General features: G+C 45.6%; 2 protein-coding genes across 5 annotated transcripts in view; one reads left to right on the top strand and one right to left on the bottom strand.

The window, feature by feature from the left end:
* Nucleotides 1-1,813, bottom strand: part of METTL5 (methyltransferase 5, N6-adenosine) — a 33,726-nt gene extending 31,913 nt beyond the window's left edge. For all 3 annotated transcript variants that reach the window (XM_073545834.1, XM_073545833.1, XM_073545835.1), the window contains exon 1: nt 547-1,813. In XM_073545834.1, coding sequence (XP_073401935.1) covers nt 547-646 — 100 coding nt within the window. In that variant the 5' untranslated portion in view covers nt 647-1,813. The remainder of the gene's footprint in view (nt 1-546) is intronic.
* UBR3 (ubiquitin protein ligase E3 component n-recognin 3) overlaps nt 1,804-23,434 on the top strand; it is a 175,226-nt gene continuing 153,595 nt past the window's right edge. For both annotated transcript variants that reach the window (XM_073545830.1, XM_073545831.1), the window contains exons 1-2: nt 1,804-2,287; nt 20,092-20,231. In XM_073545830.1, the coding sequence (XP_073401931.1) occupies nt 1,863-2,287; nt 20,092-20,231 (565 nt within the window). In that variant the 5' untranslated portion in view covers nt 1,804-1,862. The remainder of the gene's footprint in view (nt 2,288-20,091; nt 20,232-23,434) is intronic.

The raw sequence follows: 23,434 nt of genomic DNA on the forward strand, positions 1-23,434 counted from the left end.
CTGCTTAATAATGTGGAACAGCCTTCTTAAGTAATCTTGCCTTTATTGGGACACACCTGCCAAACTAATGTGCACAGGTATCTGCAATTGCTTTCAGTGATATAAAGAGCCCTGATACACATCTCCATCAATGAGTTTAAATGACAAACAAAAAAATTCTAACCTTATCACTCCAAAACTCTTTTTGCATAATAATTTGGAACACAGTTTATTTGCCAGTAAAATAGCATTTGGGGAATGACTGGTTCCCTTTAACCAAAATATGTGATCCACAAATGTATGACTTTTGGGGAAATTTTTGCAGCCAAAAGCCAATAATGAGGAGTGAAGGAGATCTTTTTGTATATGGAAAGGCGGAGCGGTAGGCGAGGGGGCGGGAGGCGAGGGGGGCGCGGAGCAGGAGGCGAGGGGCGCGTGGAGCGGGAGGCGGGGGGCGCGTGGAGCGGGAGGCGAGGGGCGCGTGGAGCGGGGCGCGTGGAGCGGGAGGCGCGTGGAGCGGGAGGCGAGGGGGGCGCGCTCTGCTAATATGCAAGAAGCTTCACTCACCTGCAATATGTGGTCTAGTAGGATACTGCTCAAGCAGCAGCTTGGGACTTTCAAAGCCGTCCACCTGTTGCAGGCAGCTCTCCAGCTCCTTCAGCTTCATTCCTTAGAGGTGTAATAACAAAGTGCATAGAAAACCCCGTGTATTCCCTGCGTGTCCTTCCTTGTAGGATGGAGCCATTCACCAGTAACAGCCCATGACACAGTCTGCACTCACAGCTCTCCGACCAGCGCTGCAATAACTCAGCAGCATCACATGGCCAGGGTCAGTCCGTCACTGCAGAGGGTCCCCCAAGTATCTGCGACCTAACAAATAGTTCCGGAGAAAGAAAAAAAAAAACAACAACACTGAAACCTGTGCTCTGCTGCCACCTGCTGTTAAACGTGGTGTATGAACACAAGTAATGGAAAATCACATGAACTAGGGGAAACAAGGGGTTAACGAAGGGACATTTGACCCAGTTGTTGGGTGTTGACAAGCACCTGCGGATCCAGCAGTGAGAAGGAAAGATCAATGTGATCAGAGGCTACAAGTACATTATCATTGTCAATAAAAGACTGAAAAAAATCAGTGTATTGCTGATGCGCCTCCTGGTGTCCACTCTCAGCATGTGCAGACCTCTGCTGGGCTGTATCCTCTTTATTATATAAAAGTCCTTTATTCCGGACTTTCTCGCGGTGTGCAGGAAATAAAGGTGGACGACGGCCGCCTCGCGTCTCCACGACGCCTCTTCGGGTCCAGAATTTCACTAGTGTCTTTCTCTCAGGTTCCTTCGTGCTCCGCAGACGCGTCACTGACCAGATGTCACATACGAGCCACGCTGCAGCGACGACGTCCCGACAATCTGACTGACAGCCGCGTCGAGGTTCCTGTCAGGCCGCGTTCACACAACAAGGATTTGGTGAATTTTTTGCATCAGTATTTAAAAGCCAAAACTTTGGAAAAAATACTTAAGCGGTGATGTGTTTCTATCAGACTTTTCCTCTGATTGTTCCACTCCTGATTTTGGCACAGACCCCTAACCACACAATGCGCTGCTTTTTCTCCCACCAGACTTATAATTAGACGCTGAAACGCCTGAAAATATGACCTGAAAGCTGTAGAAATGAATAGGAGGAGTCATCGGAGCGTTTTGTGAGAGGAATCGCTTCAAAACTGCTTGGCAAAAAAACACGCAGTGTGAACATGAGGAGACGTGTCCCCCAGCTGTAGTACCGAGCAGCGGCCTGCAGGGGGCGCCGGGGATCTCGCGAGAAGACGCTCCGTGTATGGAAGGCACAACAAAAGTAAAATCCCAGTAACCTCCCGAGCAGTCATCATGGCGGCGCCGCCGCCTGTCAGCCGGGATAAGGAGGCGACAGCGGCTCAGCTGAAGGGAGACCTGAGCCAGCGGACGGACCGGAGCCGGGAGCAGCTGGACGAGCTGCTGGAGTGGGTGCTGAGCGCGGAGCGGCCGGCGGGGGAGGCGCTGGGCTGGTGCCGGTCGCTGCTGGCCGGAGGGGACAAGTTCGAGGACTTCTGTCTGGCCGTGCGCTCCTATGACAACGCGACCCTGTGCGGCCTGGTGTGGACGGCCAACTTCGTGGCGTACCGGTGCCGGACGTGCGGCATCTCCCCCTGCATGTCCCTGTGCGCAGAGTGCTTCAACCAGGGCGAGCACGCCGGCCATGACTTCAACATGTTCCGCAGCCAGGCCGGGGGGGCGTGCGACTGCGGGGACAGCAACGTGATGCGGGAGAGCGGGTGAGTCACCGGGTACTACCGCCCCCGGCGGAGCCAGCCCCCGGGGTACTACAGCCCCTGGCGGAGCCAGCCCCCGGGGTACTACCGCCCCCAGCAGAGCCAGCCCCCGGGGTACTACCGTCCCCAGCAGAGCCAGCCCCCGGGGTACTACCGCCCCCGGCGGAGCCAGCCCCCGGGGTACTACCGTCCCCAGCAGAGCCAGCCCCCGGGGTACTACCGCCCCCGGCGGAGCCAGCCCCCGGGGTACTACCGCCCCCGGCAGAGCCAGCGCCCGGGGTACTACCGTCCCCAGCAGAGCCAGCCCCCGGGGTACTACCGTCCCCGGCAGAGCCAGCCCCCGGGGTACTACCGTCCCCGGCAGAGCCAGCCCCCGGGGTACTACCGCCCCCGGCAGAGCCAGCCCCCGGGGTACTACCGCCCCCGGCGGAGCCAGCCCCCGGGGTACTACCGCCCCCGGCGGAGCCAGCCCCCGGGGTACTACCGCCCCCTGTCAGAAGCGACCCCGTGGTGCCGCCCTCCCCCCGTCAGAAGCAATCCCGTGGCGCCGCGGCCCCCCCTCCCCCCGTCACAGCGATTCCCGTGGAGGCCACACCAGAAAATCTGCTGCATCTGTAGCGCCCCAAATACTCATCATAGAAAACCTTATGCTCCTAAAAGAGAGTGGTTGGATAAGGTGTTATCTGAGCATGCTCGGTTGCTAGCGGAGTGTCTTCAGCGTGCTCAAAAAATATGTTCGAGCCCCTGTGGCCGCATGTCTCACAAACATGCAGGGATTGGCTTAATCTCGCCTCCGGTGCTGGCGCCGTTCCAGCATTGTCAGTACTATCTCTCCTGTGGATCATGTGACATTGTGTAACGCAATCCCTGAGGCCGCTTCACTGTCCCCTATTTCGGGCATAACTCGCATTCGGTGGGAGCAGCCACAGCTTTCACTTTCTCCGGAAGTCGATTGTGTCCAAAGGAGAGGACATTGAATTCGGCAATCATTGCTCTCAGTGATCGCATGACATAAGTATGATGCGATCCCCGGGAGAGCGAGTGCTGATGTTGCTGCAACGGAGCTGGCACCATTATTTAATGGAGGGGGGAATATAGTGATTTGAAAAGGGGGAAAAAAAGCAGAGATTGGATTGATTTTATCTATTTGCGATTTTGAATAGATCTGTGTTTACTAGAAGCGTCTCTGGACTCCTGTAGTTTTCTGGACATGCACGATAAGAAAACTGGTGTCCTGATGGATGATCTTCCGTCATGATCCTTTTTCCATGGACAAAATAATATTTAAAAAGATGATGGAATTTCCGGGCTTGATTTAGCTATCCTTAGAATAAATCAGCAATATCAGATCGGTGGGGGTCCGATACCCGACACACCTGTCGATCACATCTAGTGGCTGCTGCATGTAAACAGAGCCCAGGCAGCGCAGCTCCGTGCACCCTGTAGTGGCCGCTCTGAGGTAGTGCAGAATTAAATAGGAGCTGAGCTGCAGTTCTCGGCAGCGGCTGTTGCTGTACGGAACTGCGCTGTTCACGGTTTCCATATGGTGGCGGTGCTTGTTTGATGCCCTTTATGGAGCTTCTGTTTTTGTAGTTTCGGTCGTGTAGTGGCGCTTATGGCAGCATTGCAGTCTCAATGTTTGCTTTGTTAGGTTGCTTCACTTTGTGTGCGTTGTGAATTTTTTTTTTTTTTTATGCTATGTGACACCGCCCAGTTGTGAGGGAGGATTTACAAACAGGAGATTTAATTTTGCAACCCAAATTGCATCTCGGTCACACGGCTCAGGGGGTCCGAGGAAATCTAAATATAGGAGGTTTTACTATGGAGCAAGACTGGTTCCCTGTCTGGATATTTAGAGTGATTGTGACCTAAGGGTAAAGGAAAATAGAGCAGATTCGGTGCCCGCAGGGCAGATCCGGGGGCCGCAGGGCAGACCTGCAAAGTAACAGAGTTTTGGCGTCTCATAATCCACAACACCGGGCTTAGGCTGAGTGCACACGTACTTTTTTGCCCTGCGGATTTTTCCGCGCAGAATTGAAGAAATCCGCAGGTCAAATGACCTGCATTTTTCCTGCGGATTTCTTCCTTTTTTCTTGCGGTTTTCTTGCGGTTTTTGTGCGGTTTTCCCCCCTGTGGATTTGGAGAATGGAGCAGGTGGAAAACCGCACAAAAGAAGTGACAAGCTGCATATTTTGAACCACAAGAAAACCTCGCGGAAAAATCCGCAGCGTCTGCACAGCGTTTTTTTTTTCTATTGATTAACATGCTACCGTACATCATAATGCGGATATGCAGCGTTTCTGCACAGAAAAATCCGCTGCGGACCAGCTGGATATCTGCATCGTGTGCACATGGCCTTAGACTTCAGCTTTGTTTCTCCATGTTCTACTTATTGGCAAATATTCGAACAAAATAAAGAGTCAAGAATGTTGAAGATGTAAAAGAATTAAAGGGAATCTGAATGTATCTTCATCATATCTGCAACATCGATACTTATCCTCAGGTTAAGGTCCCACAATGAGTTTTTGCTGCTAATTTAGGCTTTTTTTTTTTCTTTAGTGTGTGTTTGTTTTTTTTCCTTTTTTGTTTAATCGCGTTTTTGTCTTCAGCTGCTTTTTTTTTTTTTTTCTTCTCTCTTCTTGGCATGTCATATTAAATGAGAGTTTTGTTTGGAGTTCTTCCTTTTTTCTGCTGCGTTAAGGCCGGTTTCACATTTGCGTTTCAGGGCGCAGCGACGGCCTGCACATGGCCGCCGCTAAGCTCCGCCCCCTGCTGCGCCTCCTCCGGTAGCTCTGCCTACCGGCGCATGACGCTGCATGCGTCCTGTGTCCCCTATCTTTACCACTGGGGACGCAGGCCGTGTGCAGTATGCGTTTGGTGGCGCATGCATCCTTTTGACGGTGCGCCGACGAGCGCCAAACGCAACCTGTTGCAATTTGGTTGTGCTCGGCGCACCGTCAAAAGGATGCATGCGCCGCCAAACGCATACTTCGCACGGCCTGCGTCCCCAGTGATAAAGATAGGGCACGCATGCAGCGTCATGCGCCGGTAGGCGGAGCTACCGGAGGAGGCGTGGCAGGGGCGGGCCTTAGCGGCGGCCGTCGCTGCGCCCTGAAACGCAAATGTGAAACTAGCCTAACTCCTTGGGATCACAGTTTCCCGATAGTCATGTGCAGATTCCGTACGTTACCGCTACGGAGACTCAGTAAGAAAATGCAAATGTTGATTTTTTTTTTTTTTTGTATTACTTTTTTTTTTTTTCCATCTCTTTCAAGTCTATGGGGAAAATTGGCAATTAATAAAACCCATGTTTACTGCAAGTGAAATTGACATGTTGCAGATTTACAAAAAATGCAGCACAGGTCAATTTCCATAGTGTTAAAACTAACAGAAAACAAACAAACCGAGCGCTGTGGGTGTGAGATGTTTTAGAAATGTCATCTTTTTTTCGCTGGAACTGCAAAATGCTGTTTCTTGTACACGGAAATATGCAGCTGGAAAAAAAAATGCACCAAATACTCATCGTGGGAATTTAGCCTTAAGGCTAGGGTAAGCGTTACTGATGATGACTTGGTAATTAGGAGCGACTGTTGATCCTTTTGATCTCGGCTGTTTGGCCCCTTGGACGCTGCCGTCAGTGCCGACTACGGCATCTATGTACTTGTACTAAGGTGACAAAGTACGTAGCTTGCAACCTAGCAAATGTCGAAAAGCAAAAACTCTGAAAATGTTGATAGAATTGCTTTTGTTTTTCACCTTTGCAAAAAAAAAAAAAAAAAAGTTGATATGTTTCTGTATGTTTTTCTTAAAATAGCGCAGAAAAAACTTACAGCGCGTCCTGCAAAAAAAAAAAACGCTCTAGGTTGTATTAAAAGGAAAAAAAATCAAGAACTTCACTTTCAAAATGCTGGGAGGAAATAACTGCAATGACCAAGCTACTTTTTTTTATCTCGTGTTTGCAGCTCAGGGGCGCGTGCCACCCCTCTGCCTTTCAGCTTAGTGCTTGCCCGGGGGCGGTGCGGGCCTGATTGTTGCACCGCTGGCCCGTACTGTGCACTTTCCCATGCTGTTATTTCTGCAGCATTAGAGGGGCGCAGGTCACTGAAGCTGGCAGAGTCCAGCGAGCCGACCAGCTAAGGAGCAGCGCTTACAAGCAAGCTCTATAGCAAAGAGCTTGTAACACCGCACTTCTTGCTTGGCAGACATCAGATAGACTGCAGCGGTGGCGGCTAACTAAGGCAAAGAGCGATCAACTGTGGAATAAACAGTTTGCTCCATTTTTGATCATGGAAATTAGTTTTAATAAGCAGTAAATGCGCACTTTGCAATATTTCCATGTTTTATACAATGAGAATAGCCTTTTAAAGGGAATCTCAGCTACAGAAGTGATCTGCAGGTAAGCAGTGTTTTAACCTTTTTTTTCTGTGTAACCGGAGCAGTGTCTACAGGGAGAGTAAGGGCCTGTATATTGGACTAGTGCATTCCATAAAAAAATCGCATTGCACTCTAAGGGTATTGAATGATTCAATGCTCATGCTGCAAGTGGCCGCATATATTGGACGAGACTCTGCAATGTAAGCCAATGGGTGCAATAGAAAAAAAAAATTTGCACAACACACAAATCATGCGAATGCCGTCCGACTCTCGCGCACCCATCAAATAGGAAACCTGATATTTCATCACTCGAGTACAGTAAATTCACAGCCCGAGATAATTAGTGCAGTGCGGAGGTTGTTTTCTGTATGTAGCTAATAATTAAATTACTGAAAAAAAAAAATGACATGGGGGGGTCTCCCTTATTTTCATTAACCAGCTGAGGGAAAGCAGACAGCTGGGGGCTAGTGTTAATAGTATGAGAAGGGGCCACTATCCATGCATCTTAACATCCTATTAATATCAGCCGGTAGCTTTTACTGGTTATTAGAAAGGGAAAATCCCCCCCAAAAAAAAAAATAAATAAAAATTACGGGTCTCCCTTAGTCTTTACTGGTTATTAAAAATAAGCAGACAGCTGCAGGCTGATATTAATAGGCCTCCAAGGGGCCATGGATATACCAATAACACCAGCCTTCAGCCGTCCCAGGAATTGAGCATTCATATGATGGACCAATTCTGTCTCTTAGTTGTGTCTTTTTCCACCTGCCCTGGGGTGCTGGCTGTCAGGGTAATGGTTTTGGGGTTGATGTCAGCTAACATCAAGCCCAGGGATTAACAATTGAGGCGTCTGTCAGACCCCCACTCCCATTACTAACCCCCGTCGAAATAAACACACACATCCTTTAATTGTAGAAAAGCATTCCCCGACAATTACCTTCTTTTACCCATTTATTACTAAAAAAATAGAAGTAATCCTTAAGGGTTCATCGTAAATCCATATTGAGGAGGTCCTACAACGATCTCAGACTCTGCTACATCCGGAGGCTGTGATGAGCAGTGACATCAGTAATGTGACCACTCAGCACAACACAAGGAGAGTAGTGTGAGAACCTGGCTGCAGTGATGATGAGCAGTGATGTCATTAAGTCTGCAATCACCGCAGTCAATAAGGTTCCCCCTTATTGCTAAGAGAAAGCAGACAGCTGCTAGCAGTCACGTTAAGGCCGGTTTCACATTAGCGCTTTTTAAGCGCACGCACGGCCGGGGGTAGCTCCGCCCCCGAGCCGGCTCTCTGCCCGGCGTGCCCGCCCCTTGCTTGTATCGCCGCCTACTAGCGGACAGCGGCGCCTGCGATCGGCGCACCCTATCTTTAGCATAGGGTGCGCAGATCGTGCGCAGGCCGTGCGCTAGTTGCGCTTTGACCTGCGCTGCGCACTTTTGACGGTGCGCCGTGCGCGCCAAAATCAAACTTTTCGGATTTTGGCGCGCACGGCGCACCGTCAAAAGTGCGCAGCGCAGGTCAAAGCGCAACTAGCGCACGGCCTGCGCACGATCTGCGCACCCTATGCTAAAGATAGGGTGCGCCGATCGCAGGCGCCGCTGTCCGCTAGTAGGCGGCGATACAAGCAAGGGGCGGGCACGCCGGGCAGAGAGCCGGCTCGGGGGCGGAGCTACCCCCGGCCGTGCGTGCGCTTAAAAAGCGCTAATGTGAAACCGGCCTAGGCCTGTTTCACACTTCCGTTTTGGTTGTTCAGTTGCAATCCGCCAAAGCAGGGCTGTGGAGTCGGAGTTTTGGTCGGAGTCGGTAGAAATGTACCGACTCCAGCTTTAAAAAAAAAATGTATTAATATTTCATAATTGAACTTTCATATGAATTTTATAAATGTTACTCAAATATATATGTTCTATCAAACTATGAACAACAGTGATAAGCAGTTCTGCTGGAGATAGAGACATTTCTTACTTCTTGTGTGTCACTGTTTTCCACTGCCCTTATCTAATCTTATACTTGGTTAACCTCATGCTGCCCCAACCCCCCTACTTACAATGTATGAAACTGAAAGTGAAAATGTGTTGCAAATTCTTAGTAGTAAAGCTCCTCCTCTAGACTAGATCATACTAGGTGTGCGTCTTCCAAGCATCTCACAGCTGCCTGCTACTCAGAAGAGGAAGACTGTAAGAAGTATTATCCTTTCAACAAACTTTGCATCAGTTAACTGTGAGTACATGAGGAATAATAACAGTATTACTGACCACTATATCAGTTGTACGACCTGGCAATAATTTTGTACAATTGTTTTTAGGAAAAACAATTGTCATTTGGATTGTGAATGCAGAATTAAAAACCTGAGAATGTCAAAGAAGCATCACATTAAATCAGCTGTATTTGAACATTTCACCATCACTCAAGATAGAAAACATTATGTCTGTCAGTGTATGACAAATGATCCAGACGAAAACAAATGCTGTGAAGCCAAGATGAGTGCATATTCAGGCAAAGATAAAAATGCTCCTACCAGAGCTTCTAATCTAAAGAGACATTTACAGCGCTTTCATCTAGAAGTACTGAAAGCAGTGGATGAGAAAGACTGCATCCAAACCAATGAACCAGTGCCCAGCTCTTCCAGCCAAACAAAGGAGCAGAGAACTTTGCAGACATCAGTTGCAAGATATTTTGTCAGTGACAAAGTTACTGTGACAATGACAGTAGATACATTTAAAAAACAGATCATAGAGCTTGTTGTAAAGGATAGTGTGCCTATTTCATTATTTTCACGACCAGCTTTTGTGTCTGAATGGGGAAATGGCCCGCAAGCTTGGTGTTTCTCTGGAGAGAGAGAGTATTAGAAAATTAGTAATCGAAGAAGCTTTTAAACAAAAGGAAGAACTTAAAAAAAACTCTCAAGGGACGCTTTCTGTTTCTTAAAATGGATGCCTGCACACGTCACAGAGTGAACTATTTTGCCATCAATGTCCGATTTGTTTGTGACAAAAATGAAATAGTTACCAAGACATTGGCAGTAAAAGACACCAAAGCTCATCACACCAGTGAGTTTCTCCAGGTCTTGGTGGAAAAGGTTCTGCAAGACTATGAACTTAAAAAAGAGCAAGTTCTTTCTGTCGTAACTGACAATGCTTCAAATATGATAAGTACTATTAAGCTAATGAATGAGAGTAATGATGGTGACCAGCAGCTAGAAGAACATTCTGGGTCCACAGACACAGAAATGTTTGAAATAGAGCAACACAGTATTGTAACTGAGGAGCAAACTGAAGTTGCTTCAGATGAACAGCAACATGATAGTTTAGATGATCTTGTTGAAACTGTGTCAATATGTTCTTTCATTCATCACATGCGCTGTGTTGTGCATACGCTACAGCTGGCTATAAGAGACAGTCTGCAAGAAGGACATGCTGCTGCACTGATTGGCAAGGTGAGAAAATTGGCTACTGTTGCCAGAACCCCTAAAGTTGACTCAATTTTGAAGAGACATGCTGGAAAAGGGGCAATTATTGATCAAGCCACACGATGGGGCAGTACTTACTTAATGATTCAGCGCTTGGTTGAACTGAAAACCTTTCTTGTAGACATGGCTAACCCTCAACTGACGCTAAATGAAAGTCAGTGGAATCAGGTGACTGAGCTGGAAAAATTGCTAGAGCACCCATTTACAGTGACTAAAAAATTACAAGCAGAGGACTTAACTCCAGGTATTTTCTTAAAGGAGTGGAAGAACCTGATGTTTCGCCTGTCCCAAAGAGGAGGGTTAATTGCAAGTGGTATTGCTACATCAATGAAACGGAGAGAGGAGCTACTATTACAAAATAACATTCTTTTGGCAGCTGTTTATGTAGACCCAATGCATCGGATTCTTCTAGATGATCAACAGCTAAGTAAAGGAAAAGAAGCTCTGTTTGAAATAGCAGTAAGGATGAAAGGGTTGCAGAACAGTCAGGAGGAACAAGAAGAATTTGGTCGTCCTGCCACATCTTCACCCTCATCATCAACTGATGAAGAATTTAATTTAGAAAAATATTTGGATCACAAGGACCGTGCAAAGCGTTCCCGCATACAAGAAGAGTCATCCCCATCAAGGAACACAGCCAGTACATTTCAGCAGAATTTTTCATGTGCACTAAAAGAAATTGAGAAATTTGACCGTTCATCAAAAATAACAGTGCAACAAGCGATTCCTCTGTATCCTGACATTGTCAGAGATGTTGCCCGAGTGTTAACTGCTTTGCCACCAACACAAGTTAGTGTAGAAAGGTTGTTCTCTGCTCTCAAAATAATTAGATCAGATTTGAGGGCATCCATGAAGGAGGATCTGACAGAGGCAATACTTTTTCTGAGGACAAATTTATAGATTTCTTATTAACTGCATAAAAGTGTTTATTGCATATTTACTTACAGTTTAGAAAAGTTTATAAAAGTTATTTGCTATATTCTAATTGTATTCTAATAAATCTAGTTTTTGCTCTAAGTGGTCTGATTACTTAAATGATGGTGAGAAACTGAATAAGCACGATGTTTAATATTTTACAACAGTAAATTTGTTATGAATTGGCCATTTATGAAGGAGTCAGAGCCTGATAAAATCCAGGAGTCGGAGTCGCAACTGTGGCTTACCGACTCCACAGCCCTGCACCAAAGATGTTAAAAACGGATCCGTTTCCGTTGTGACCCCAACGTATGCCACCGGATCATTTTTTTTGACGGATCAGCTGAAGTAGGAAAGGTTTGGAAATTTAAAGGAACTGCGTCCTGGAGAAAGAGAATTTTGTTTTTATTCACATCCTTTCCAGAACGCTATTCATGGCAGAGATAATCTGGCGGGCAGGCGCTCTGAAAAAAACGTTTGGCGTCTCCTCCGCCCGGGAGCCGCTACAATTCTGACGGTTCCATAAAAAAACGGATGCGACGGATGACTGTCAGTCATAATCCGCCGCTAATGTAAGTCTATGGGGGGGGAAAAAACGGATCCGCCAAAAAAGGGGCGGATCCGTTTTTTTCTAAAAGTGGCGGATTTTGACTGACGTCAAAAAAAGGGAATGTAAAACAGGCCTTAGTAAGGGTAAAGAGTTCACAAGCTGGCGGATGACAGTTCACCGTGAGAACCGCCGGCTGTGACCGTCAGTAACATTAATGAATGATCTCATTCCAGCAGGATTTCTATATGATGAAATAAAATTACTGTTTTTATGTAGTGGAGAGGGTACATTGTGCTAAACTTTCCTGTTGGGTCAGTGTATATTGCTTTTGCGACCTATCCTAGGTGGTGTTAGTTAAAATATTTGGTTATATATACATTCAGTCTATTAACGTAGTTGAATTTTTTAAAAAAGATAAAGTTTCATGGGTTTTTGTTATGGTAAAGCGCTGCTTACCTGCAGGCTATCCTATCACTATGTCTGCTGGTAAATGGGATTTTTATAGTGAAGTCTCCCTTTGAGTACTAAGCTGGGCCACGTCGATCCGGGGTATAAAGGATGGAATCCTCCTGTTGTACGAATTGCATAAAAGTACTCTCCCAACCAGGACTCCCTTTTTGTGATCATACGCCCCCCTCCATATGTCCTTATGATAAAGGTGTGTTGTAGATCAGCGTCACCTGTACATGGCACCGTGTGATCCTGGCAATTATTTGACACCTGGCACATTTTATTATATACTGGGCACACAGTCCAGGCTGAAGGGGTATTCTCATCTCGTAGACAGATGACCTGTTGCTAGGGTGGGCCATTACTATATTCGATGGTTTTCCGACCTCAAGGACCCCGCACCAATCATGAGTGAGCGGGATCTCTGCTTTCCATTCTAAGTTTTCATGGACTGAGCTCTGTGGCCGTTCCCTGCACAGCGGGTGGTCTGTGTGCTGCAGTTCTGCAGAATACCGTTAAAAAGGAATTCAATTTTTTTACGTTGCGGTTCATCGGTGGAGAAGGTTCGGAATTACCATTCCTTTGCAACACCTCTGACAGCAGTGAGCATTGGCCTCCCGTTTTCATGATAGAAGTAGGTTCCTCCGGTGGGACCCAGCTCTGTCTTACTTCTGTTATATCCTGTGGGTGAGAGAAAAGAGGGAGACACAAAAGCGCAAATAGGGTCTTATCAAACGTTACACAGAGTTGTCCACCAAGAGAATTACTCACCTGGTGAGAGTGAAGGAAAGACATATATCAATGGCGGCTGCTGCAGATCCACAGGTCAGCAGGACCTGGTTGAAGCATACACTTAGGTAGGAAGGAAGGATCATCCCCGCGCTGCCGCAAGAAGAATTCCAAAAATTGTAGAGGTTTCAGCGTGGTTTGTTCTACGCGTTTCAGGGTTCAGGTGACCCCCGTCATCAGGACTACCACTACAATTTTTGGAATTCTTCTTGCGGCAGCGCGGGGATGATCCTTCCTTCCTACCTAAGTATATCCTGTGGGTGGGAATACTACTTTAAGGGAATGTGGCCCTAGTCTTGCAAAATAGCCCTATCATTCGCTGGATCAATGAGAGTCCTGAAGGTTAAACCCCTTCCCCTCCCCCATCTCATTGACCAAAAAGTGATGGTATATTATAATATGTCTTTACATGATGGGACTTACCTCTTTATAGATCTAAAATGGGTTTTATTAGTTTATAAAAAGTTGGCTTTAAATAGGAAAGAACCAATAATCCCCTTATTGATCGTCCTCTGATCGGAGTGCGTTGGGTGCTTATCAGGTGAGAATTGTTCCTTAGGGGCGACGCACCGGCGATCCCGACAACAATATGACCTAGTAGGGATCGCTGGTGAGATGTCAAACAGTCAGATCTCACCAGCGACGCAGCAACGATACAGAACAATACGACGGTCGTTGGGACTCTGTCTCTCGTACCTGTAGTATTGAGGTCGTTGTCCATGTCAAACACAACGATGCATGCTGGCCAGCGGGACACCAGCGATCAAAAAATGGCCCAGGACATTCGAGCATGTTCAGCGAAATCGCAGCGGGGGGCCTGGTCGCTGGTAAGTGTCACACGTGGCGAGATCGCTGATGCGTCACATAATCGATGACGCAACAGCGATCACGCTATGTGAGATGGGGGGCTTTATCCCCAGTTTTTGTTGTCGGAGAACTCCCACCGCCCCTTATTCTCCAGCAGCTTATTTGCACACCTTTTGCATGCCGGCCGCTCTGCTATATTGGGATATTATTATAGGTCACCATAATGGGAGACGCCTAGAAGTCTGTGCCAACTTTCATGTGAGTCAGACTTTTCTGTCTAGTACATAAAACAGAGGCCTGCGTGCCTGCCCAGCCTCACCTCCTTACAGCGCTGGGCGGGGGAGACCAGCCTATTAATAGGTCCGACCTACAAATAGTCTATGGGTCAGTACGGCGAGCCGCCTCTCGATAGTCCTCCGAGCTGTCGGTACAGACTCTTCGGTGTGAACTGATGCTTGATAGACCTGGACACTGTAGTGTGTTGCTCACGTTATGGAAATGGATGTACCCGTACAATAAATTCATGAATTTAGTCCCATTTATTAGTGTAGGAGTAAGCCTGTGACACCAGACAGCGCTGGCCGGTGAGCCGCAGCTGCTTCAATCAGATGATCGATTTTACACTGTGTGACCCTCTCTGGCAACGGGTGGTGTTTTTATGTGAGTCTATAATAAAGCTGTAATTGTATTCTGCATTCATCTGGCCTGGTTTATGATGAGTCTATTGGTTCCTCGTGCCCAGGAATAAACCTTTATCAGTATAGCTCGACCACATTCTCAGACTTTTTTTTTTTTTCTTCTTCATTGCTAAAAAAAAAAAACCAGAAAACTTTGCAGCCAAAGTCATGAGTTTAAAAAAGCATCATGTGTATTCATCTGCTATCCGGTGTCTTCATGGTTGTGTTGTCTGACCCCCACAGTTTTACTCGCTGCCATCTACCCTAATTATTACCAGCTGACCTAGTCTTTGCCATGGGCGGATTGGAGGCGACGACTGTGGGATCAGGCTACACACGCTTAGTATGGAGGGCATTATGTAACTATTAAAAACTTGTCAAGTAAACTGTCCAGTTTTTGCCTTTGTTATTCCCGCTGCTCCCGAGTGTTTTTCTTTTAAATTTAATCCAACATATGATTCCAGAGATATGGGTGTATTTTATTTAGTGATACTTTTTATGGTGTTTACAATGGGGCGTGGCTCACAGGGTAGTTACGTAGAAAGACACGCCCCAGAGGATCCTGTGAGCACCGACTGTAAGGGAAGGGTCAGACGGCCGTATAACTCTGACGAGGATCGCAACGCAAAGCTCGCACTGGCCGTCGGCTCTCCTCGACCTGCTAAGCGTGACAGCATGTACTCCTGTGCAGCTGTCACACTCGGTTTGGGAGAGCCGCCAGTCCGTCCGAGCATTACGTTGCTATCCCCGTCCGAGTTATACAGCTCATCCCTAGAGACCATAAAAAAGTATCATTAAGTTAAACACCCATATCTCTAGAACCAACTTAAAAAAAAAAAACTATTCAGGTGAGCAGCAGGAATAAAATAAGAAAACAAAAATTGCCACGTTTGACCTGGTGACAGGTCATCTTTAAAGGGCAGGTTATCAAGACTGTACCATCTGTCTGTGCGTCATTTGTTGGGGGCTGTTGAGCGATCGGTGGGGGTCTCAGGACCTTCACTTCCACTGATATGAAGGCAATTATAGGCGCCTGCTAAATATGAAAAACAAAGTGTTTTTTTTTTAGTTTTTAAAGGGGATTTTCTTGTATGATTTTTCCTTGTATTTTAAAAATCATGGCCTCCATTATTGGTCACAAATTATTATTTATTATTAGATTATTTATTGTAGTAGCATCTCCGATGTGACAACTAGTGTTTCCCATCTTGTGTGGCAACCTACGTCGCTAGTGACCGGCTCCACATACAGGGTATTGAGGCATGCACTAAAAATAAAAAAATAAAATATATTTTATTTATTTTTTGGCCCGGGTTAGGAATCGTGTGTGAGCGCTGTTTATGGTGCTGGCTGCAGGAGCCTGTCAACAGTAACGAGCGAGCGGCCCAGTAAGAAGGACTCGACGGAGGGGCCTGCACGACCAGCACACCACACTAGGGTTAGCTTCTGAATATATATGTCATTTATTATAATAATCAGAAGCTAACCCTAGTGTTTTGTGCTGATCGTGCAGTGAGCGGCCGCTCCGTCGTGCCCTTCTTTCTGGGCCGCTCGCTCGTTACTGTTTACAGGCTCCTGCAGCCAGCACCATAAATAGCGCTCACACGCGACTCCTAACCCGGGCCAAGGGGGAAACGTTTCTCATGTATCATCGCTGCCTATACATTACAGCAAAGTCCCATCACCTGTCACCCGCGAGCGAGCGCGACACCGCTGTGCCGAAAGCGTAGGGAAAAGGATCAAGCTGCTGCCGGGTCATGGGGCCAAACTACGCAAGCCGCTTGTGTTCTGGACTGCGGCACCAAGCCGAAAGCAATGTTCTATTTTTGTGGAAGTGACCTAATAAGTGGCACTATATGCCTGTACAGTGGGGGAAATAAGTATTTGATACACTGCCTGTTTTACACATTTTCCCACCTACAAAGAATGGAGAGGTGTGTGATTTTATCGTAGGCGGAATCTAAAAATAAAAACCAGAAATTCACATTGTACGATTATTACGTCATTAATTTGCATTTTATTGCATGAAATAAAAATCAATATATTCCCCACTTTATATGTACAAATGACCCGCACAGTCTGCCACGTCGAGTGCCACCGTCCTGTGGTCACCGCATCTCGTCCTGCCGCTTCCTCCCCAGCGGGGAGAGATGAGAAATCCGCAGATATTTGTTCTTCTCCTGCATTTATAAATGTTGTTGTGTTTTTTTTTTTTTCTTCCCAAACTTTTAATTGCAAACGTGTTTTTGCTCCAGATAATTACTTTCCCTTCTTAATATGGAGTCACGTTAGCTGTTGTGCTTTTCAGACTTTCCGCTGGTGTTTTTCACATGTGAGAGGCTAATGTGGTTTTCATAGAATCCTTCCAGACAGTATATATTAAGGCTGCCAGAAATGTATTTGCTACTGTAATACATGACAATTGCTGTATAACCATTTCATATTTAGCTTTAACCCTGTGCAAATGGAGCTACAGCTATGTAAATGTGCTCCAATTAAAATCAGGGTTACGCAGAAATTTAGGCCAGGATTTTAAAGTAAGTACACTAGCCCCATCAGGTCTAAGATCTATTTAATAATGTCTGCCGCTTCTGTTGTGAAGTCTGGTGATGGATCTGGTTTAGAGAATTTTTTTTTTTTGCACATTACTTAAGCTATGCACCTAGAGGAAGTGACCATGCTTTCAACATATTTCTGATAGGTTGGGATGGAGGGGTAAAGGAAGAACTGTCATTTTTAATAGATTACAAAGTTTTGTGGTTTTTTTTTTTGTTTTTTTTTAAATCTTCTCAGAGAAATCTGCTTCTCTTTCTTCCAGGACTGATCATTCTCCAAATTCTCAGATGATGGGTAAAATCTGTGTTCAGTGAAGACAGACTGTTACGTTACTGAGCTAGGAGACGGCGTTTTTTATTTTAACTACCTTCGGCTCGATCTCGGGCCATGGCGAACTAATTGACGAACGAGATCTGTAGGACGATCAGCCTTGTTCAGTTCTAGATAGGTCCATCAGGGTCTTCTCCGCTGTTATCTTGAAAGTATCAAGTCATCAGATTGTTGACCTTGTTCTTCGCCTTGTTCCTTCTATTCTTCCGACCATGATGTCCTTCTCCAGTGATCTCTCTCTTTGTGTAATGTGTCCAAAATAGGAAGTTCGTAGCTTGGTGATCCTTCAAGTGACATGTCTGGCTTGACTTGTTCCACGACTGATGTGTTTGTTGTTCTTGCCATCCATGGTATTGATAACATCCTTCTCCAGCATTACATGTAGAAAGCGTTGATTCTTCTGATGACAGTTGGTGCCCATAAAATTCTGTGTAGGTGCCGGAGCGCTGCCTCTAGCTCCTCCCTCACCCTTCAATCTACATAGAATCTAACAAGCACCAACTATCATCTCCTATCTTAGTAATGTAACAATCTGAAGAGCTTTTCCCTAGGTAGGAGTTAGTACCTCTTTATAGACCATCCCTACAAGGCTGTGTTCGCACAACTGTGTGAATTTTACGATCTTTCAGAAGTGGACAGTTTCCCCCCCCCCCCCCAGGTGTCGCCCTAGTTCCAACCATTTTTTTTGCCAACAAAAAGACCTCTGAATTTTTTTTTTTTTTTTGTATGTATTTATATTTTTCAAGTTGATCAATAAGGCCTGTTTCACATTTCCATTTGTTTCCATCAGTCAAAATCTGCCGTTTTGAAAAAAAAAAAAAAAATGGATCCGCCATTTTTTTTTTTTTTTTTTGGTGGATCCGTTTTTTTCCCATTGGCTTCCATTAGCGGCGGATTTTGACAGATGGTCATCCGTTGGATCCGTTTTTTGACGGATCCGCCAAAATTTTGGCGTCCGCTGACTTTTGTCTGCACGGATCCATTTTTTTACACTGAGCATGCCCGGAAGAATTTGCTTGCCAGAAATTTAACTCCAAATTCCGTTCTGGCGGCAGAAAAAAAATTCCCTCCCCCTCCCCTACTCTGTCTGTCTTTTGCATTTTTTCACGGATTGCAACTGACCAAAAAAACGGAAGTGTGAAAGAGGCCTGAGCAATCGATCCGTGACACGCAGAAGCCTTCCAGTTTACATGTTTACGGATCCCCGTTGTATGGTCGAGTCTGATCTGGGATCGGAGTAGGTCTTGCTCTGAGTCTGGTGGATCTCGCGCTCAGATCCCAGATTTTCACGGATGTATCGATCCATAAAACTGTATGGGTACGTGCGCTGTCCGAGTAAAAATTAGACACCACGTTGACACCTTACATGGATGTGTGACTGCAGCTTGGGGAGAACCAGAACCTTCCTAGAACGTCCCCAAAAATGTAACCTTATCCCTGTGTGTGATATAACCGTTTCCTTTGTTGCTTCCAGTCCAGCATCTAAGCAGTCAACGCGATTCATTCCAGCAGTCAGACACAAGGGGCATCTAAGTGCTGGCAGACGGCGCATTCAGCTGCTCGTCTACTATAGGCGACGTAAACCAACTCGTTTCCATATTCCTCCTCTGATAAAAAGAAAAAACTCTGGTGTTGTCATAGTGATGGAGGAAAAAGTCATGTAAAAATTACCTTTCAATCTCCACTTAATAGCAGGTTTACTGCTCCGGCACAAAGCCTCCGATTACAGCGAGTTCTCTATGGAGATGCTGCGGTATAAGTGGCTGAAACGCGTTGTAATTACAATTGTCTGGCTGCCAGATCCTGAAAAGCTTCCACGGGGACCGGATCTCCTCTACCACCAGATTACATGACAGTATCTTACTGCCTGGTTAACGATTTATATGCCGAACACACAGTTGGAGAAGTTACCCTGATCAACACCTAATAACTCGGATCTACTGCAATCGCACCTTTTGTCTTTTTTTTCAACCTATGTAATTATGTATATATGCAAAAGAAAGCCACATCAATTATATATTTCTGTGCAGTAAATGAAACATGAAGTGCCCCCTCTAGCCCCCGTGGGGTGAAAATGGCCTTTGGATTTGTTTGACAAATGCTTCAGGAGTAGAGTTGGTGCGAATCGATTTGCAAGACCCGATCCATCGGCCACGTCGGTGATCTGTGGCCGCTGGACAGGAGCCTTGTGAGTCGCCACTTACCTGATGTAATCCGTTACACTTCTTTTGATAAGCCGGCCTGATGCGTCATCGCATATGAGTTACACCGCGACAATTGGATTATCAAAAGGAGCCGTGGATGTCGTTGGGTAAGAGGGGGTTCTCGGGGCTCCTGTCTGGCGGTCACAGATTACTAACGTGGCTGATGAATTGGGTACCGTGAATTGACGCTACAGTTAAAAAAATTGTGACCAGAGACAAGGTGACTAGGAAGACTAGTCACAGACGTCTGTCCCCACCGGTTTCCCCCAACCTTGCTCAGCTAGACTGATGGGCATCTCAATATGCACACAAAGGGATCTAGATCTGTCAGTCTAGTTAGTTTGAAGAGAAACCATCGAGTACCTACTTATTGGCCTAATCCAACCACAAGGTGTTTGCTTTTTTATTTATTAACTGATTTATTTTACTCACCATCAAATATTACAGCTCTTTTCATCACTGTCCCCATTAGGGCTCACAATCTAGATTCCCTATCAGTATGTCTTTGTAGTGAAGGAGAAAAACGGAGAACCCAGAGGAAACCCACGCAAACACGGGGAGAACATACAAACTCCTTGCAGATGTTGTCCTTAGTGGGATTTGAACCCAGGACCCCAGCACTGCAATGCTATCCACTGAGCCGCTGTGCTGCTGATGTTTTGACAAATTTTCTCTTCTATTACAGGTTTTGCAAAAGACACAGGGTAAAGTCGAGCTCGTGTGTTCCCACGGTGCCCCACGATTTGCTGATGATGTCGGAGCTGGTTATACCTCGCTTCATCTTCTACCTTATTCAGTACTTGAGAGATGGGTACAGCGAGCCTGGTATGTGCAATACAAGATAGTCTGCGGCTGCAAGATCACGCATGGCAAAATGTAGTGAAATAGTTCTATGACGCCAGTGCTGCTACATAGTAATGGTCGTGATGCAATAAATGTCTCCCTTTTAGGCCCCTTTCACACATCAGTTTTTCGCCGTCAGGCGCGATCCGGCTTTTTTTTTGTAAAACCGGATCCGGCGAAATGCAATGCCGGATCCAGTTTTTCCCCATTGACTTGCATTAGCGCCGGATCGCGCCGGATGGCATTGCGTTTCATCCGTTTTTTGCCGGATCCGGCTACTTGTCTCATTCCGGCGTCTGGAAAAAATGGCTACTGTAACGTTTTTTGTCTCTGGCGAAAAAGCCGGAAGCGCCGGATCTGACGCTTCCGGCTTTTTGCCACAATGAAAGTCTATGGGCGCCGGAATTCGACGGATCCAGCCACCGGATCCGTTTTTTTAAGTCTGCGCATGCTCAGATCCAATTGGCCAGCCCCCAGGAAACAGATATAACCTGCTAGATGGATCCGGCAGAAAAATGGATCCGTTTCTACAGTTCTCCAAAATTTATGCCGGATCCGTTTTTTCTAAAAATAGCTGGATCCTGCCTGACGGCAAAAAACTGATGTGTGAAAGTAGCCTTATTGTGCTCAGCATGAGAAGGTGAATAGGAGAAGTCAGAACAGCTGTATTGACAAGTTAGATGCCTATTGCATGCGCTGGTGCTGCTTTTGTACAGCACTATTCTTGCAGTTGTAGCCAAAAAAGTTATATCGCATGTTATACACTGCCTAAATGTTTTCCACTTTTTTGGGGTAAATCCATTTATAGCTTGTAAAGAAGTTTTCACAATGTATATCTCAAATCCAGAACCCCTAAAAACTCAGTGTGCACATAGCCTAAGAATCCGCTGTGTCCCCCATAGTAGATTAACCCTTTTCAAGCAGCAATTTTATCTTCTACTAAATTAACTCTTTAGAAGCAGCTGTGTCCTCCTTTGCAGATAAACCCCTTGGAATCAGCTGTGTCCTCTCTTTGCAGATTTAACCTTTTTTAGACATAGCTGCATCCTCCTCCTTTATCTCGGCTGCATAATACACAGTAACTTTTTTTTTGTCATTGCATGGGTCCTAACAATTGACATAGGACATACCTGCTAGATATGAACGTGTGCCGTTTTAATTGTTACCTGGTTCGCATGAAATAGGGTCTTGATTCAGAAATGAGAGGCACTACAGCATCCCCTTAAATTCCTGTTTTTCAACAAGGCTGTTGCTACAGGGACATTTTTTTTTTTTTTGGTAGAGCTCTTGATTGATTTTATCTCTTCATTTGCAGATTCCACGATTGCACATCACTCAGGTTTATAATGAAAGGAGTATTGGTCTTTCTGCTGACATGTTGTATGTGGGAGTGCCTGCAGATTGCCGGCTCTGCGCTCCCGTTCTCCGCATTAGTCCCCTTGAGTTTGCAGTCACCCAATGCTCTTTCATACATTTAGTTTCTGAAAATTAGCAATTTTACATGAAGAATGCCTGTTTTGCAATAGATCAGTAAGAAGACCAGATTTTTGTGGTTTTGCTTAGAGAATTTGTGTGATTCATTTCTTCATATTTGCCTTGTATATCGCCATTGTAGGCACGCGTCTTACTGCTGCATTATATCGGCGAAACATCGAAAGAGTGATGGCGGCCAAAAAGCAAATGTAAAGCTGCAAACAACTAGTGTATGTGCACATATTCAGTATTTTCAGCAGAAAAATCAGCTGCAAATAGTGATGTGCTGGCAGGAAAAGTGAAGCGTAAAATACGTGCGCTTTTGATGCGTTTCAGTACTCATGGTTGAAATCTGCAGCAAAAACGCTGAAAGAATTGACATTCTGCTGCAAGTCTAAGAGATAAAAAAAAAATAAGTAACTTCAGTAATCTCATTCACTTGGCTGGTACTAGGAAATCCAAAGGTTTTGTGACGAAGCTGCATAGAAAAAAAACGCAACAAAACCGCGACGCGTGCACACAAGCTTTTTCAGGGCCTGTGCTTACGTTGCAGATTTGTCAAAAAAACCTTGAATTATTTCATAGTACCTGCGAAGTGAATGAGATTCCTGAAGCCTCATGCACACAATGCAGTATTTTCCTTGCAGAATTAAATCTGCAGAAAGTAAATTCTTTCAACCATTTTTCTGCAGATTTCACCCATACTAACAAGTGGGGGAAAATCTGCTGCAATAACTCAAGTTAAAAAAAACACAGCAAAAATGTTCTATAGCTTTTTTTTTTTCCATGCGAAGAGATGGCGAAATTTCTGCTGCAAATACTTAACGTGTGCACGTACCCTTATTCGGTTTTGCTTATGTGCTGGAAGTGTAAGACAGCGTGCTTCTGATACAGCAAAAAGTACCATTCCTACTAAAAAAAAATAAATAAAAAGGGAATAGACACAAAAATATTCAGTAAAAATGCGCAAATTTATTAAATACATGAAAATAAAATAGGGGATGAAAAAGTCCTATACAGGGAAATCACAGGAAGATGTATAGAGTGAGTATAATCAGTGGATGGCATTAAACTTGTACAGTATGGCCATGTAAAAATAGAGCTAAAGTCCATATAACAATATTTATTATTACCTAGTAATTACCTGTGGATACACATATAAATAATCATATACAGACATCATAGAAAAGTCAAATAATATAGAGAAGTTCAGTTACCAATTACAAGTACCCAGGGACTCCAACGTACGTTTCGCCAGGTGGCTTTCACAAGGAGTATGAGCAAAAAGTACATAGTCAAAATCTCAGCCTGGGAACGGAGCCTTAGTGTTCTGCATTTGTGAATGTTTGAGAAATTATTAGCAGAGGCTGTGACGTGTATATTCTGCTCAGTAGAAGTTACGGAAGCGGCTGCACAGGTTATGGAGGGACGTCTCGTCTCGAAAACGGCTCCCGCTCCAACATCACATTGCACCCACAGAAGGCACTAGATGTGTAATGCGTGGATGAGATGAAGACGATCCCCTGCTGCGACTTCCCGTTTTTGCTACTGCTTTACCTTTTTAATGTCTGGAGTAAGGGTTTCTAACAGTCGGCTTATGCTATTGTCATTTTTGCAGCCAAGCATTAAGATTTTGCTTCCTCTCTTTCTAATCTATAATAATAAATGCCCTAAGCAGCTTCCGGTTGTAACAACTTCCATCCAGTTGTAAC

Source organism: Dendrobates tinctorius, unplaced genomic scaffold (genome assembly GCF_039654945.1).
Source record: "Dendrobates tinctorius isolate UK_male_01 unplaced genomic scaffold, ASM3965494v1 ptg000143l, whole genome shotgun sequence".
NCBI lineage: Eukaryota > Metazoa > Chordata > Amphibia > Anura > Dendrobatidae > Dendrobates > Dendrobates tinctorius.